The sequence below is a fragment of the Nelumbo lutea genome, chromosome 2 (genome assembly GCF_056320005.1).
Source record: "Nelumbo lutea isolate HS-2025 chromosome 2, American lotus-T2T, whole genome shotgun sequence".
NCBI lineage: Eukaryota > Viridiplantae > Streptophyta > Magnoliopsida > Proteales > Nelumbonaceae > Nelumbo > Nelumbo lutea.
In genome coordinates this window covers 89,267,337-89,286,275 of record NC_142685.1, presented here as the reverse complement: position 1 = coordinate 89,286,275, position 18,939 = coordinate 89,267,337, and the positions used below count along the sequence as shown (strand labels likewise).

The 18,939-nt window shown below is 38.8% G+C and overlaps 1 protein-coding gene across 2 annotated transcripts; it reads left to right on the top strand.

The window, feature by feature from the left end:
• The first annotated feature begins 729 nt into the window (after positions 1–729).
• On the top strand, positions 730–5,780 carry LOC148871775 (phosphatidylinositol 4-phosphate 5-kinase 6-like). 2 transcript variants are annotated; one of them, XM_088967444.1, is made up of 8 exons: positions 730–2,378; positions 3,429–3,596; positions 3,705–3,870; positions 3,967–4,083; positions 4,193–4,386; positions 4,508–4,641; positions 4,736–4,814; positions 4,941–5,780. In XM_088967444.1, the coding sequence occupies exons 1-8, from the start codon at positions 1,210–1,212 to the stop codon at positions 5,227–5,229; spliced, it is 2,316 nt and encodes a 771-aa protein (XP_088823570.1). In that variant the 5' UTR covers positions 730–1,209; the 3' UTR covers positions 5,230–5,780. The 2 variants fall into 2 exon arrangements, with proteins under 2 accessions (XP_088823570.1, XP_088823569.1); XM_088967443.1 differs by having other exon boundaries at positions 4,505–4,641.
• The last annotated feature ends 13,159 nt before the right edge of the window (positions 5,781–18,939 follow it).

The window sequence follows — 18,939 nt, the reverse complement described above, 5'->3', positions numbered from 1 at the left end:
AAATACAATAGTCAATTATATGTTATTTATCAAAATTCATGAATGAGTTTTGATTGGTCAAAATTCTTTGATACCATGTCTTTCCCACATAATTGATTTTCCTTAAAACAAAAATTGTCAAAAACTATTGTCCAAGTGGAATGGATTGAAAGTTCGACTGCCCGGATCAGTGAATGGCTGACCGATTCAACAATTTTTGACAAAAAACCAGGTGAAGGGTGAAATGAAACAGGTTGATTTAACAGTTTCTAGGCCGAATAGTCCAACCGTCCGGGTCGACCACGGTTTAAAAACCATGGTAGAAACACACTCCAACCGTCCCATTCTCATTCAGTCCAGCGAATTTAGCAGTCAGCAAGCAACACTTTACATCATGCTGCCCTTCTAAGCCCGACAATGTCGATAGAGCTGAAACGTCTTTCCCCGTCCAACCAAAACATTACTCCTCTGTTTTGTTCAGACTTCAGACAGAGTCAAACTAAATCCATGGCCCCAACTTGTCCCTCTCTCCTTCCCAAGTTCCCATAATAGTCATATAGAAAGAATCCAGATAACCCGGCAAGAGTAGATCGTTTGACGCGGTTCACAGTGAATTAATAACCCCACAAAGAGAAACCAGAGATAGTGGAGAACCAACCTCATCCTTCCCCATCTCATCAGTCGTTACTCACAATCATTCAATGATTGAATAACTAATATCGTTCATCTGTCTCTGTCTGTGTGCCTGTCTCTCTCTCTCTCTAAAGTTAACCACTTCTCACAGCATCCATTTCGCTTATCCCTCCAAATGTTAGGCTTATTAGAAGTTATCGGAGATGAAACCGGGAATAAAGAAGAAAAAAACAGAGGAAGAAAAGAAAAAACCCCAGAAAAAAAGAAGAAAAAATGAAGAAAAAAAACCCAAACGCTTGTTTGTCCCTCGGTTCGGAAAGAAAAAGTCAGTCTTTGGATCCATTGCGCTTTTTGCTTTCTCGTTAATCAAAACAAAACAGTTACAGAGGAAAAATACACAGACGAACAGCCAAACTGAAGGGGAAAAAGCAAGAAAGATTGCAGAGATTGAAAGGAGATTGATCGTGCAATCTGGGTTTCTGAGTTCAAGGAAGGAGCTGAGACGGATTTACCGAGTTGGGTTTGAATGGGTGAAGGAATTCGCTAAAGACTGGGAATGTGATGTGAACTGGTGGCGGAGAAAGGATTGTAGTGAAGATGAGCAGAGAACAGGTTTCGAAAGCCTGGGAAGCAACGGTCCGCAAGTCACAAGCAGCTGCGAAGAAGCGCGGAAGCGGCTTATTCTCGACAATGTCGGTTGCCCATGCCGACGACGAAGACGGTGGTGGTTCTACCACGGAGTCCTACCACGCCGAGAAGATGCTCGCCAATGGCGACTTCTATACAGGGCAATGGGTCGACAACCTTCCGCACGGCAACGGCAAGTATCTGTGGACCGACGGGTGCATGTACGTCGGGGAATGGTGTCGTGGGAAGACCAACGGCAAGGGTAAATTCAGCTGGCCATCTGGGGCTACCTACGAAGGAGATTTCAAAAGTGGGTACATGGACGGCAAGGGCACCTACACTGGTTCGAGCGGCGACACCTATCGTGGGTCGTGGGTTATGAACCTCAAGCACGGCCAAGGTGTTAAACACTACGCCAATGGCGATTCCTATGATGGGGAGTGGCGCCGTGGTGCCCAAGATGGGAATGGCCGATACCAGTGGAAGAATGGGAATCATTACATTGGGCAATGGAAGAATGGTATTATCTGCGGCAGCGGAACTTTAATCTGGACAAATGGGAATCGATATGATGGGTCTTGGGAAGATGGATTACCCAAAGGGAATGGAACTTTCAGGTGGTCTGACGGTAGCTTCTACGTGGGCACCTGGAGCAAGGACCCAAAAGAGCAGAGTGGGACTTATTACCCCTCCGGCGCCTCGGCATCTGGGAATCTTGATTGGGATCCTCGCGAGGTGTTCTCGGTTGATCTGAATGAATGTAAGATTTGTCCTGGTGAGAAGGTTTCGGTTTTGCCGTCCCAGAAGTCGGTTAATTGGCCCGGAGCTGAGGGGAGGTCGTCCAAGGCTCCGGATAAGCCCAGGGGAAGTTCGATGGATGGGAAGGGGAGTACAGATAAGGGACTTGATAGGATTTGTATTTCGGAGTCTGATGGGGACATCACTTGTGACATTGTTGATGCAAATTCAATGCCGAGCAGAGATGGGGATGATGGTATTGGGGGGCCTCAGGTCGAGGACGCCGGAGCTCGGTTGCAGCAATTGAAAATGCAACCAAGGGAGACGAAGCGGCAGGGAGAGACAATCTCTAAGGGGCATAAGAACTATGAACTCATGCTCAATCTGCAGCTGGGAATCAGGTAGTGTTACTGATCTAATGGCATTCTGCTTTGTGTCTTTTTGTTGATCTTCCTTTCTCTTCGTTCTCCTTTTTTCCTGCTTTTATTGGGCCCTTTTGCTTGTTCATGTTCAGCTTCTATTGTTGGTTACTTCATTCCCCCCCTCCCTCTTTTGTGAATAATGCTATTGGGTACCTAAAAACCATCTCTTGTAAGGAATTCTATTATATTATCCATTGATAGAAAATAATTCATACTATTTGCTGATACTATATTTTGGAAATCACTGAAACTTAAGAGTTCATCTTGGTTCATATTCTGTAAAATTTCAAAGAGTTTATGAAATCTGTGGCAGTTAGCACCACGCATGAATAATAAAGAGGAAAAATATTTCTTACCCTATAAATTACATAGATATCATCTACGTGACTGACTACCTAGATTGAAATAAATTGCTGTACTTTCATGTTTTTGTGTTTCTTCTTTAGCTTTTATCATCATACTTATCACTTGTTCTCCTGTAGAAAAGGTTACCATGTATTCACTTGTGTTTTGCAATCTAGATCTTGCACTCCAGACTCTTTACGTGAAATTCAGATTCATTCTGTTTGTTCTTATTAACATCCTCTTCTCTTTGAGAATATCTTTTGAAGTTCAATAGATAAAATTTTATATTTATCATTTTCTTCTGTTCAATGAGCTACAATTGGACTTTGCTGTTTCTCTTTACTCATCATTCATTAAGTATTGAAAAATCTTAGGGTTCTAAATGGTGGATTAGACAAGGTTAGTACCCCATCCCACCATATTCAAGTAGTGATTTCTAAATTTTTAGCTGATCTGTTGAGTAATAGTGAGTCAATTACAACTTAATCCAAGTTTGGGAGGCATGACATCCCCTTATAAGCTTGTTGTTAGGAAGAAGCAATTGAAGTAAAAGAATGTATTGTTTAATTTAATCTGTTAAACAATCAACAGTTTTAATTTAGTAGTCTTGAATTGGAATTTTCTATAGTGATTATTTTAATCACTATTTTCTTTTCACTCTTAAAATGTGATTCAATTCAACAGGCATTCTGTAGGAAGACCCGGCCCAATTGCAACCCTTGATCTGAAGGCTTCAGCTTTTGACCCCAAGGAAAAAGTATGGACAAAATTCCCTCCTGAGGGAAGCAAGCATACTCCACCACACCAATCCTGTGAATTTAGGTGGAAAGATTACTGCCCATTGGTTTTCAGGTTAAGTCTTGAAATATATTCTTTGTTGACGTCACACACTTTGCTTCATGTTGCTTACTTCCATTCAACTGTCCTTGCAACTTAATTGTTCATTATAATCTGTACCAGAACACTCCGGAAATTGTTCAAGGTGGATCCAGCTGATTACATGATATCAATATGTGGAAATGATGCACTCAGGGAACTCTCCTCTCCAGGTAAAAGTGGAAGCTTCTTTTACTTGACCAATGATGACCGCTACATGATCAAGACAATGAAGAAATCAGAAGTGAAGGTATGTTCCTTTTTCTGCTACCTGTATCTTGGTTTGAACCAAGATCAACTCCACTGACCTAATTCGTTTTTTGATTCTTTCGCCATCCTGGTGTAGGTGCTTATAAGGATGCTTCCAGCCTACTATAATCATGTTCGGGCCTTTGAGAACACACTAGTTACTAGGTTTTTTGGTCTGCATTGTGTGAAGTTAACTGGAGCTGCACAAAAGAAGGTAGGAACATAAACATCAACACTTGTTTTTGAGTCCCTAGAATTTTTCTCAAACTTGAACCAGTGAGGTAGCAATGCCTTGCAAGCTTATAAAATTTCTGATGAACCAGGTTCGCTTTGTTATAATGGGAAATCTGTTCTGCACCGAGTATCCCATCCAGAGGCGCTTTGACTTGAAAGGTTCTTCCCATGGCCGGACAACAGATAAGCCTGAGGCAGAGATTGATGAGAACACAACCCTTAAGGACCTTGACCTTAATTTTATATTCCGACTGCAAAGAACATGGTTCCAAGAGCTTCATAGGTGAATTCAGCTTAACTAAATCTCTAAATTCCAATGAAAAAATTACTTATTTTTATCAGTTATGTTCATGTCTTTTTTTTTTTAATTTATTCTTTTGGCTTGTTAAAACTGTCCTTAGCAGGCAAGTGGATAGAGACTGTGAGTTCCTTGAACAGGAGAGAATTATGGACTACAGTCTTTTGGTAGGCCTTCATTTTAGAGATTCATCATATACCAGAGATGAGGGTCGTCATTCTAGTGTTCGAACTCCCATGGGTTATTTCTCATCCTTAATTATGTTGTTCCTAGTTTTTATTATCTCAGCTTGATCTTGTATTCAACAGACACTTAGTGTTGTGTTCTCTTACAGGTAATGGCGACCATGAGAGTGAAGGAACAGCTCCTCATCTTCCTAGAGTGGACATGGATCATCTCTTTGACCCCAGCCGGTATATAATTGATTCATATGAAAGCTGTAGTTAGTCATGATATCATATGTGACACTAATATCCCCTGTCAGCTATTCATATTTTTATTTTTCCTTGAAGCATTCTTTTTTGCATCAAATGCTGCAGGTGGGCATCTATCAGGTTGGGTATCAATATGCCAGCACGGGTTGAGCAAACAGTGAGAAGAAGTGATTGTGATTCTCAGCTGGTGGGAGAGCCTACAGGAGAGTTCCGTGATGTGATTTTATTCTTTGGTATCATTGACATACTTCAAGACTATGATATCAGCAAGAAACTAGAACATGCATACAAATCCATCCAATATGACCCAACCTCAATATCAGCAGTCGATCCAAAGCAATACTCAAGACGCTTCCGTGATTTTATATTCAAAGTTTTCACAGAAGACACTTGAACACCAGCTGAAAGCCACTGCAACTGTCACATACAGGTTTGACAGCATCCAGTGCCTTGTTTTGCCAGCTGATGTATTCTTGGAATTTCTGCTGGAAAGCATTCATGTATAGTCAATCTTAGTGGGAATGACATTCTACTTACCACCAAAGTTTTGAAGGTAGCCATGAACATGGCCTTTGGAGGATCAGTTGTGGCTGCAGAATTGCATGCTGGATAGTATGGCATTGTTCTCCTCTCTCCTCCTCTTTATATATAATTATAGATATATAATATGTTTGGTAAGGGTATAGATGAAAGCCTTGACATTGAAACATGCAAGCCCATTTGAATTGTAAATGAATTTACCTGAGGGTAAACCTGTACTAGAAATTATTCCTTTTGTATTGAATTCTTTTCTTCTTTTTCTTTTTTCTTTTTTTTTTTTTTTTGTCTCAGAAGATGAAGAGGAGCCTCTGGGATTTTGTTATTGAATAAAAGTGTACAGAGGAGTATCGGAACTGAACTTGTTTTTCTTATTCCATTTATCAAGTTAATTGTTTTTGACTTCAAGACTGTCTGGTGTATAAAATGCTCTGAATAATTGTGCTTTCATTAATTTTAATCTCATATCTAGACGAGTGAAGGGATAGAGAAAAGAAACTTAGGAAGGTCAACTTCAGGCTATGAGAAAAATTTACTAATGCAATTTTGCATAAAAATGTGCAACCTTATGAATTGAGAAATTCTTTTATAAATTACTGGCACAACAAAATGGGATGGGTAGACAGTATCTTGGAAACAGTGGACTAGACAGAATTTATCAAAAGACAACTTTATGGTTAAATTGAACCAAGACTCATAGCCAAATGAAAGTGTTAAATGGTCGAATATTCATGCTGGCTGAAGTGGAGACCTGGCATTGAAACTTCTCTTTTTCTTTCTGTATTATCAACTTCTCTTTTATAAGAATAGAGTACTGGAAGGTCAAGGCTTAAAAAGAACCAAAACGATGGTAACTCACAATCTATTTTAGTACAACGTGCACAGTCTTCGCAACATTCTCAATTAATATGAGAGAGAGAGAGAGTTTTGAGCTTTGAAGCTCAGGCGCCAAATGATCAGAGTTTAGTCGGCGATGGTGCTGCTTCGGGATGCTGTTTCTTCTCTAGCTTTGATCTGCTTTTATTATCTTTGACCTTAGTTGGATTCCATTGAATTCAAGAAAGAAACCCAGTTGGAATTGACCTAAATAAATGGAGAAATCAAAATGGTTTAATTAACTGACATAACCAAGGAGATGAGATAGTGCAGCAGACTTTTGAAAACTTTTTTTTTAATTGATGCCCAGACTTTTGAAACTTGCACGCAATCAAACAAACACTACTTTGTTAATTAGCCGAATTTGAACTACAGAGTATTTTTGGTATTAGATGCAATTTGTGTGCAAGTCGGGTTGAAGTCAACCCTAACCCAATCTGAGTTGTTGAAAGGCCAGACTTGAGTTGAGGTTTAGGTTGGTCCGATTTCTCTATTTCCCTATGTCAAATGTCCTTATTTCATTCGCTCTAAGGGATCATATTAATTCAATATTAGAATTATTGTGTAAACGAATATATAAATATATAGATATATATATATAATTATGTATATATATACAGTAAGATGGTCCACGTCACCTTGTTTCTCCTTACTCCATTATGCCAACCCTGCATTCTTTTTGACTCTCTCTTTTCTCCCCCTTCCCACTACTCCTAATTTGCCATCTCAGCACCCTCTCTCTTCATTCCTCTTCCTTCCCATTGGGTTTTTTCTCTCCCCTACAACTCACATCTCTCACTTTCTCTAACAATCTAACTTCTCTCCTTAATTAGCTCAATATATGTTTTATCTTCTCCTTCACTCTATGTCTAATTCTCCTCTATTTTGAGTCTAGCTCATCTGCCAACAAAATTTATTCCAACGACCTACCAACATGATCTCATGCTGTACATCTCATACATGGCGGGTCCCACTTTTATGGTGGGTCCCAATCTCATGGTGAAATGTGTGGTGTAATATCAAGTTGGTAGAGGGTTGGAATGTGTTTTGTTGGTAGAAGATCCCAATTCCTCTATTCTCTCCACTTTCCCTTAAAAATAGGACCATAATTTATTAAGGTTTGGTTTTCCAAATCAAACAATATTTATATATATATAGATGTGATTTCAAGCAAAGAGGGGGGAATAAGGGGAATTCGATGTTTCCTATATATTCATGGCATCTTCTATTATTGTTAAATAATCTATTCTTAAATAATACCATTGTTAAATAATCCATTAGTTATTAAAACTGATAGTGCGCGATCTGGAAGATCCTAGTTGGAAGATGACTTGGACCAAGCTACAAGATAGAGGATCAGAAAATCCAGGGTGGCTAACCCAGCAAGGCCGCTCTAATACTTAAGTCAGTACTGTATTATGGATGCGAGTTGAATGCTTGAGTGCTAGAGTGTTAGTGAGAAAACAATCGCGCGTACCTTCTTTGTGTCATTGGGGTTAGTGCCTTTATATAGGCTTTGTTTGGCTTGGACTTCACACACCACCTCTAAGATTTCCGGGAGGTCGCCTAACCGGTCTGAGATCCTCGAAGGTAACCGCCATGCACATTGACCATCCTCTGGAACACTCGGTACGTGGGCCAACCTCCGAGAAACTTGGGAGTGTGAGGATATGCATACCGAATTTGTTGTTGAGCACAATTCACAGGTCGCCACCTATATCTCAGTCAGGCTGGCAAAACCTCAAGGGAGGTCGTTCCTCATGTCGAGGCCACTTCGACTAGTGACGAGGTGCTACAAGTTGGCCTTGAACGAGGTGCTCCTAGCCGACCTAAGTTGTGGTCGAAGTCGCTAGGTCAAAAAGAAGAACAACCGCGATCTAGGACTCCAAATCATCACTTAGGTGGTGTTTATGTGTCATCCATTTGTTCTAAGATGCCATATGTCACAATGTCATTAGAGGGCCAAATCCGCCCTCATCAATTGCCCCCCACTCCCGAGCTGAGAGTAGCTTGGTGAAGGGAGTAGATTGCTCCTTTTGGCCCGAGATGGCTGATTCGATCAGTTCGTAGTCGCAAGCATTGGTCTGATTTGCTTCTTAGGTCAGAAGAGTTCAAGTAATTGCAACCTTACGTAGGACCTCGCCGTCTTGATTTTTGGGGCATGAGAGTTGACTCATTCACTCGAGGAGAGGTGAAGCAGGTACCCCAAGGACATCTACCTTCTCAGGGATGCAACCATCAAGGGGTTTTGCAATCTGACCTATTACCTCAAGAGCGGAGCTTCTCATGCCGTCCTCAAGAAGGGGATCTAACCATGTGACTGATTTTTATTTCTCCCATGCAAAAGAGGCGACTGGGTCTTATGTGGTGCCGAGGTCTTTTATCAACTCAACACCTTAGCCCTTAGGCTCTAGAAGTGACTCACAGTCCACTCTCCTTATACTTGATCTTGCCTATGCCGAAGAGGCGACTGGGTCTCCTGTGGTGCTGAGGTCTTTTATCAACTCAGCACCTTAGCCCTTAGGCTCCAGGAGCGACTTGCGATCCACTCTCCATAACATTATTTAGCTTACGTGTGGCCTGACCTTTTTGCTTAAGCGGGTGGTCATTCTGTAGTAACTTCTTATATGGTTGCTTCTACATCATCACTTAAGATTGGCTTCCCCAGGAAGGTGCTTGCAAGATCCTAGCCTATTTCTCCTGGAACCGCTAATCGTCTGCTCCTATTGGAGTCATGGGAGACTCACCCTGAGGGGTCAACTATGTTGTCTGTGGGTCGCCTACTATCATGGGAACCATAAGGGGTTTGACCTATGAGGCTGATTCAACTTTCAGCTTGCTTCCAACTCCCAAGGGGGCCAGAAAAGCTCGATCTGTAGTGAGGCTTCGCAATTCGGGCTGGAGGTAGTCCAGGTCAGATTGTTGAGGCTCACCTGGGATGGTTATTCATTTTCTGTTCTATTGTAGGTTTTGTTGTTACTTTCGAAGTCAGATGATAATTTGATGCCACATTTGCACTGTATCAGCCCTTGGAGACGTTGGTCATCAACTCCTATGAGAAGCCACAGGGGCTCGTCCTACGGGGGCAGCTCGACTAGTTGTAGGTCACCAACTCACACAGGATCTTTGAAAGGATCGACCAACAAGGATGTCTGCACAGTCTGTAAGCTGCTAACTCCTGTAGGAGCCACGAAGGGTTCAACCTGTAGGAGAGACCTCGAGAAGAAGGCTAGCGTGGCTCATCCAAGCCGAAATGAGGTCGACAAAGTAGCTTAGTTGGTTGGACATCAACTCCTACGAAAACCATGACTGGCTCGACCTGCAGGGGTGGCTCTACTCCGAGGTGCTTTTTGTCGAACTGCTGGTTGTTAAGGTCATTCTACTACTAATTGCTCGAATGCACTGAGCTTCTTGATTGTCATGTAGGAGGGTTCTCATGTTCTTGCCCCCCCCCAGTAACTGATTATTTGTTCTTGATATTGGTGTTGCTTAAAAATGCCTTTGAGTTTATAAAAAATGGAAATTAGAGAGTGAGAACTTAAATTTTTGAAAGATGAAATCTTTAGCTTTCTAGAAGATGAAGACTTAGCCTTTTAGAAGGTGAGAACTTAGCTTCTTGTAATGTTTTCCACAAACGACGCCAATTGATAGTGCACGATCTAGAAGCTCCTAGCTAGAAGATGACCTAGAATAAGCTGCAAGATAGGGGATCAAAGAACCCAAGGTGGCTAACCCAGCGAGGTCGCTCCGATGCTTAAATCAGTACTATATTATGGATGCAAGCTGAATACTTGAGTGCTAGAATGCTAGTGAGCAAATAATCATGAGTACCTTCTTTGTGCCATTGGGGTTGGTGCCTTTATATAGGCTTTGTTTGGTGTGGGCTTCACGCATTGCATCTGAGATTTCTGGGAGGTCGCCTAACCGGTTTGAGATCCCCGGAGGTAACCGCCATGCACGCTGACCATCCTCTGGAACACTCGGTATGTAGGCCAACTTCCAAGAAACTTGGGAGTGTCAGGATTATGCATACCAAATTTGTCAGCTAGCACAATTTGTAGGTCACTACCTAGACCTCAGTCAGGCCGACAAGCCATTGAGGGAGGTTGCTCCTCACATCGAGGTCACTTCGGCTAGTGACGAGGTGCTACATGTCAACCATGAATAAGGTGTTCCTAGCCGACCTAAGTTGGGTCGAAGTTACAAGGTCGGTGTGAAGATGAACCGTGATCTGGGACTCCAAATCATCACTTAGGTGGTGTCTATGTGTCATCCAACTGTTCTAAGATGCCATCTGTCATAATGTCATTGGAGGGCCAAATCCGCTCTCATAAAAAATTATTAAAAATTTCTGGAAAATATTCTACCAAAAACTATGAAATAATTATTTAAGAAATAATCCATTATTTAACAAATATTAAATAATTTAATAATCTAACAAAAATTAATAAACAACCCATTATGTAATAATTTTTGGTTATTAATAAATGTTCAAAATTTCAATGTATAGCATAATTTACATTAACCATTGTAATTTAATAAATTTTCATTAAATTTTTACAATAATAATTTATTGATAAAAGATATTACTAATTAGCATAATTTACTAATTTCTATAAACTCAATAATTATAGTTAACAATTATCAAATAATTTAGGGAAACTATTTAACTAATAATCCATAATTATTTTTTAGCAAGTAATTAAAAACTAAGAAATCAATCTATGAAAAGAATATTCTGCAAAACTATTTAAATAATAATCCATTGTTATTACTCAACTAAATAATTATTAAATAATTTAGGAAAATTAAATTAGGAAATGGATCTATCAAAAATTGATTCATAATTATTTAAATAGCAATCCATTATTATTATTTCAAAAAATAATTATTAAATAGTTTAGGAAATTTATTAAGTCTATCCACACTGATCTAGACCACTTGGTTGATTTTGACCATACCTGGTTTTACATTAATTAACAACAAATAGTTTTTTTTAATTAAAAGTGAAGTAATTTACCATAATTACATTAATTTAGTATAATTACATTTATTTTGATTAATATTATATAATTTAGGCTTAAATGGTAAATAATTTGCATTAATTTATTGTTATTATAAATAATTAATTTACTATACATTACTACTAATCAATAGCAATTTCAATAACTTTTTGAAAATTATCATAAAATATTTTTATTTATTTTTATTTAATTAACTATTAGTTAATTAGTTATAAAAAAAATTATTAGAATTGTAGGGATGACAATTTTCCTTATAAAACTAGGGCCCTACCCTGCCTCACCCCGAATGAGGCAAGTTTTCTCAAATCTTAAATGTGGATAGGGTAGAGACGGGGTGGGGATAGGGAAAATGTTTTTTTTCTCCTAATTAGGGATAGGTTTGCATATAATTCCCTAAACTCAATGGTAAATTAGTAAAATATCCATAGATTTAATATTGATTTTTAAAATATCCCCAATTTTTCCTCATATTCTTATAATCCTAGGGTCCCATAATTTCATTTATAAAATACCCCCAAATTGTCATAATCCAATTCCTAAAATACCCCCAAATTCCCATAATCCTATTTGTAAAAGATCCATAAATTAAATTTTTTAGGTGGTTGCCACAAGGTGGGGAAATTTTGGGAATTCCTCAGTGCCTCACCCCAACCCCACCAGTCACTTGGGTCAGGGTAAGGATAGAGTAGAGTGACTTGACTTACGGGGGCGAGGGACAAGGAGGGGTGCCCCATCCCATGCATTGCATGGGCCCCACTAGTATAACATACATAGTTACACAAACACAAACATATTCATATAATATTTATAGATGCAAATGTGAAATCTAATTGGGGTTGGGTTGGGTTGTGTCTCAAGCTCCATAATAGATTCTTCAAATTGGGTACCCAAATACCAAAAGGAAAAAGAAAAAAAAAAGTGCACCTAATCTAAAGGAGTTTTCTTTCATGGGCTAGAGAGTACAAAATAGAAAATACATTGTAGGATTTGGATCCCAGCTCCTCAATCAAGGTTCTAAATACCAGATGCAAAGAGTATCTAAAAGGCAGTTTTAAAAGATGAAAGGATAACAAAATTAAGATATGCATGAATGTAAAGGGTCGATTCAAATGAATCTCAGAAACACATCAATGACACTATGCCAAATGAGAATAAACAAGATATAAACATATAAGTACCACATTTTAATTGTTTATATGATGTGTGAACTAGCTGGCCAAGATATGCTTAAGGACATTGGAAATAGTAAAGAAAAGATATGGATATATTATTTATTTTCTTTGATTTTAATTTTATGGTTGCTATATTTTAAGAAAGAACAATAAATGTAAGTAAAAAAGTTAATAAGTTAGAAAGCACGATACCTTAACTTGAATATAAAAAAAAGTGGTGGTTTTGGTATAGTTTGATGGGCAAAATTTTGCTTGTTTTCTTTTTTAAAAGAAGAAAAACAGCTTCCTCATACACAACATGTGTGTATGTTATCATGTGTGTGGTGTAAAATAATATTTATTATTTACAAACAATATTCTTTTATCCAAAAAGACAAATAAGGGATTGAATGGGATAATGTGTTATACGTACAAAGCTCCCATTTACTTGAAGATGACAAATGGGAATGATATTAGCATTTGGGATGGAGTCCGGATCTCCTGCGTACAAAAACTCTGCCAATGTCTACCCACATAACATGCAGCCACATAAAGAATATCTCATCCTCCTGCATGGTATTATGCACGGGAGATGTTCACAATGTACAAGGGTAATGTGTTGTGGGTAGAATTTTGTGGGAGGAGATATAGAGTCTTTGGAATGATCCCTTATTGTTAAATCATTCTAATTTTAAGCCCTTCGGTCCCAAGTCGATCCAAATTAAATAAATAGGGTGAAAGACATACTAGATCCCCAATGTATAGAAGGTTGGATAGATTCAAAAATTTAAATTACTTTGGCAAGAGTGTAAAAGAACAAATATGCAAGTTGTTAGATAGTGTATGCCCTTACCTCCAATCAGAATGATGTACATTATGACATTTATTGTAAATGAATAAAGTACATATTTGATTCATGTTATTGTGGTGTGTTTCTGTGTAATACCCTTAAATTGGACACATATGAGACTTATGTTAGTTTAGAATCTTTACAGCCGTTGGACAGATCTAGGGAGATTTATCCTGCCAAGGTTGACACTGATGTAACGCCAAGTTGGTTGGGGTGGTTTGCCTCAGCTACCAGAGTGAGACTTGAGGTACATGTAGTGTGGGTTTTCTTGAAACCCTAAACTTGACCAGAATTCCAGTATTGTCCTAGACCTTGGAGATTGATGGGAAAAACTGGAATGTTACACCTGACTCTTAGACTCAATTATGATACTACACTAGGTAAAGGATTAAGCTATCTTTGATGTGCCAATCAGTGAGATTCTTAGAGGGAGTCAAAACCTTGGTATGTTGGGACAATTCGAGAATTCATCTGAGTGGGTGACGGGATCAGCCCCTTTGTCAGACAAAGGTAATGATCGGGGATGCACTCTCTCTAATGGAAACCAAAGTTGCCGGTAGCCAATTTCAATTATTGAAATTTGTTTTTGCAAAATACATTTATATAAAGATATACATATATATTACGGATTCAAAATGTTTGCAAAAGGTTTTAATTCCCAAGATCCATGTGAGAAGAGAGTGCAACACTGTTCCTTGTAGCTGAGGGAGAGGTCCTCTCTTGTTGGACAGTGTTTGATCATTATGGGCTGAGATGTTAAGTGTAAGACCATTGAGGGTAATGCCTGATGGGCTAATCTTGCATCTGCTCACAGTCCCTGGGTTTTTATAAGGTGGCTTGGCCCAAGGTCCACTTAGTGTAAGTGTTGGGCCCATTAAGAGCCCATGGTGATGGGCTCAGGGGTTCACTGTCCATAACAGTGAATTCGGCCAGGCCTTGTAATAGAGGCTAGGCTGAACCCATGTGGCTGATGTGTAGATCAATGTTTGAATCCCACGTCATACAAGGAAATCCAACTGAGCAGCAGTTTGGAAGGTTAGTGAGCACATGGACTTAATGGGCCTAAAGCCCAATTCGAACTGGTTTAATTAGATTAATTAAAGAGGGGCAGATCTGGGATTTGGGTCAACAGATAGGATAAGGGATTATCCTTATCTACTCAGAGAGTCCATATCCAAATACATATTTGGATTTGGATTTGGAAACTCATAATGAGATTAAGAGCTCTCTTTAAGGCTATAAAAGGAGGAGGAAGGCGAACCTCCAGACACAACACACAACACAATCAGATCTTAGATCACAGAAAGAGAGAAGACAGCTATAGTAAGATTGTGCCATCTTCTACTCTTGCGCCCTCCTCCTGCTACCACCATTGCCAATTCGTTCTCCACTGTAGGAGTGATCAAGAAGAGTTATTGATATCAGTTTTTGGAGAAAAACTGATATGAAGTCGTGCTCACATACCCTCCATCGAATTCTTGCTGAAGGATTCGGTTCTTGGGAAGAACCACCTGTTGATTCTTCTCCATCCTACACTGTGTCATCTTTAGTGGGAGCAGTCTTTGGACTTTCCTTGGGTGTGAACACCTTCATTGGGAGATATTATTTTTTCATATCAGGTACCCCCATCTCCACTTTTTGGTTTCAGATCTGGTTTTGTTCTTGGTTCAAGATTGATCATTGAAAATGCAAATTTTCTAAAACAGAGAATGGGATTCCCAAATGGGAGAGAGAGAAATTTTTAAAATTTCGCCCTACCTTTCTGTAGGGTTCGACCATCCATATGATGGATCTCTCACCCCTTCACAAGTTAGAGCTTCAATGCTAGGGGATGTGACAAATTGATATGGATGATTCAAAGGGTAGATTTCAATCAAATGAGCTTATGTTATTGTGCACAAATCATCTTTATAGTTTTCTAGCCATGAGGTTCTCCTAAGGCTCAGTTTGGAAGGAGTATTAATGCAAATATGTAAAGTACAAAACCTTACATTTTGTATTCTTTTGTATGCATTTGTACTATACATATTTGTATTTGTACTCCTTCCAAATTGGGCCTAAAATTAAAAATTTCATTTGAAAATGCTATTTAAATGGTATTACTGAAAATAAAAATCTTACTAAATTTTGTATGAACTTGAATACCCAATTTGTGACGTTGAGTCATATGCATTGCTTTTCTGTAGCCATGCTCTAGCTTATTAGTTTTGTTATAACCTAGGATTACCTTTAAATTCTGGGGATGCTTCTTTGAACTTTGCAGAATGATGGAAAGACTGGTTGGATAAAAGTGGTGATTGCTTTGAAAATGTCATTTATTTATTTGATTATTTTACAGCTATATTATTGTGGTGTATTTGGAAATCCAAAAATAATTATCTTTAACCAAATTAATCCCAACCCAAACCTAACAATATTGTGAGGATGGTTTCTAATGCAAGAGCTAAAGAATCAAAATTGGAATTCGTGAAATTCTATATTTTTGGATATATAATTTTATCACTTTACAATTTTCTGTCACATCTAATAATAGGATTTGATTGTCTATTTATAATTTGTTTATGTAATCACTGCATTTATTGAGTCTTCTTTGATTTGAAATATGATATGACAACTTAGTTTAAGTCCTATTAGGATTATTAAGTCTAATAGTTTTACTCTTATGACTATTATGAATCTAATAGTTTGACTCTTAGGATTATTATGAATTTAGAGTCTATAAATATGTATAAATTCTTTACCCAAAGAAAAATGAATTGAGCGATTCCTATACCCTAGAGCGATTCTAGGCATCCTTTTGGGAGATCCGGGTATTTTCTCTCTTTTTTCGTTATCCCCCTATTTCTTTCTTCTTCCTTCAAGAAGACATTAAGCCATCAATAACCATAAATTTCTGATCAAAGAAGATCATTCAACATCTCTAAGGACTAGAACTGAGCTGGTCTTATGATTAGTTCCCTACTAAAACAGGGCAGGTTCATGTCTAGAAACTAATGTCATGTCAGCAACTTCAATATAGATGGTAGTTTTGTGAAGTTTGGCACTGATGGTTTTGTTGTGATTTTCAAGGATAGAAATGGTTGTTTTTTGTTGGACAAACTTGTACCCTGGTTTGCATCCTTATTCAATATATTGTGCTTTCTGCTACCAAAGAATGCCGTTTGTTTGTCAAGGACCATGATCTAACCGGTTTAGCTATAGAAAATGATGCTAAATCTATAGTTAATACTCTGTTTGCAAGAACTTTTTATCAATGTTTTTAAAATTAGACTAAACAGAGAACCATTTTGGGACTGGTTCCCAAGTCGAATGGTCCGACTGTCTGGTTCAAACGAATGGCCCATTCTGACTTAAAAAAAATTAATAAATGGTCAAAAACCATTATCCGAATTGGTGGTTTGATGGTTCAACCGCCCGGGTCAATGGAACCAATTACTTTACTGGTTCCTAGGTTTTTAGGTCCGACCGTCATGTCCGGTCTAGTTTTAAAAACCATGCTTCTGATGCATCTCCATCTTCATGGCCTCTTTTGCATAATATATATGGCCTATTGGATGGATATATAAAAGGTTGCTTGACAAGTCATCAAGCTTATTGTGTGGCATATGAGTTAGCAAAAAGGGTTGCCAGTATTCTTGTTAGCACATGGCTACACCCTCCTTCGTGGTTGCAAGACCTCTTGGTTTCAGATCAGTAGGCTTCTTTTTTATATCATGTGTGTTGGCTTTAATTATCTTGTTGTTTGTCTCTTGTTTTTAGTTTGTCAATGGAAAGTTTCTCCAATTGAAAAGGGCTCTAATTTTTCATGCCCTCCATTAATAAGAGATGTAGTTTTGAGTTAATGGGAGTATGAGAGTTAACAAATTTAACTAATTTTGCATTGCCTTGTAGCTGGTCTAGGGTTTTTCACCAAAATCAAGAAAAACTAGAGAAAGGGAGAGAGTCTTATTTTTGTAGGACTCTTCATTTTTGACCTAGGAAGTGGTGCCCTAGGTTTTAGGGTTCCTTAAAGTTGTCTGAAAGGGGCAGTTCAAGTCCCACTTGTTTTGGAGGCCTCTAGAGGGAGCAACTACTTCTCTCTCTTCTTCTGCTCCTATGAAAAAGGAATCTTTGGAGGGAGGAGCTTCTAAGGTACCAGAAAGGTGCTTTTGTTTCCTAAAGGAGATAAATACCTATTTTTTCATCTTAATTTGATTTTATAACCCTCTTTTGGGAATAATGGAGGGACACAGAGTTGAAAACAAATCAAGGAGTGAGATGGAATGAGAAAGAGATGTTGGAGACCTTTTTGGGGCTGGGACCATCACTACGATTAAGTTATATGGTACAAACTATTTAGAATGGTCACAATCTGCAAAAATGGCCACTGGGGCTCATGGGAAGTTGGGGTATGTCACCAGTGAGGAAGTGAAACCCAAGACTAATTACTCCCGATAGGTATAGGAAAACTATATGGTAATGACTTGGCTGTGCAATTCTATGTTGCCCCATATAAGTAAAAACATTTTATGAGCTAACACAACTAAGGAGATTCGGGATGGGGTTGCAAAAACCTATTCACAAAATGAGAATGTTACTAGAGACTACCAATTGAGGAACCATGTAATTGCTACCAGGCAAGGAGATAAGCCTATTGCTATTTATTTTTCGACCCTTAAAACCCTTTGGAAGGAGATAGGCCATTTAGAGACTAGTTTGGGAAAGTAGCAAGGATGCAACAATCTATCAAAAACTTTTAGAGAAGAATAGGGTTTTTGAGTTTCTTGCTGGATTTAACCCCGAGTATGACATTGCGCGGCAGCATATTCTTTCCAGAGATAGTGTTACTCTATCTCAGGCATATGCCTTTATATCAGGAGAGGAGAGTAGGAGGAATGTGATGATGAGGAATCCAAGTCTTGAGCAGTCTGCTATGGTTAGCACAATGAAACCTAAGCAAAGCGGGGACAGGGGTGGAAATGAACTCAGGAAGGAAGATAAGAAGGGTCTAATCTATGACTATTGTAAGAAGCCTAAGCATACTAAAGATACCTTCTGGAAGCTTCACCCTCACCTTGTGCCGAATAGACTTAGAAACAAGAAGGGAAATGTGAACATGGCAGTAACTGGTGACTTGTTTAGACCTCCTACTATAGCTTCTTTGGAGTCTGTTGCAGTAGTTGTAGTGAGGACCGAACTGCAGAGTTATGGGCAGTTACTTAATCAACGAGATATAGTCAACCCTAATCCATTATCGAGTGGATAACTAGGTATAGGTGGATCAGGAGGTGGACATTCTACTTCTTTTGCACATGCAGGTAGTTCACATTCCACTACAAATATTGTTTCTACTACAAGGAGGAACCTCCTTGAGTTATGGGCAGTTACTTAATCAACGAGATATAGTCAACCCTAATCCATTATCGAGTGGATAACTAGGTATAGGTGGATCAGGAGGTGGACATTCTACTTCTTTTGCACATGCAGGTAGTTCACATTCCACTACAAATATTGTTTCTACTACAAGTAAGGAGGAACCTCCTTGGGTTATAGATTTTGTTGCCTTAGAGCATATGACCAATATTTCCACCATTTTCTCCTCTTACCACTCCTACTCTGGCAGAGATAGAGTTTCCATAGTTGATGGATCTCATGTTCCCATTGTTGGGAAGGGCTCTATCAAGATA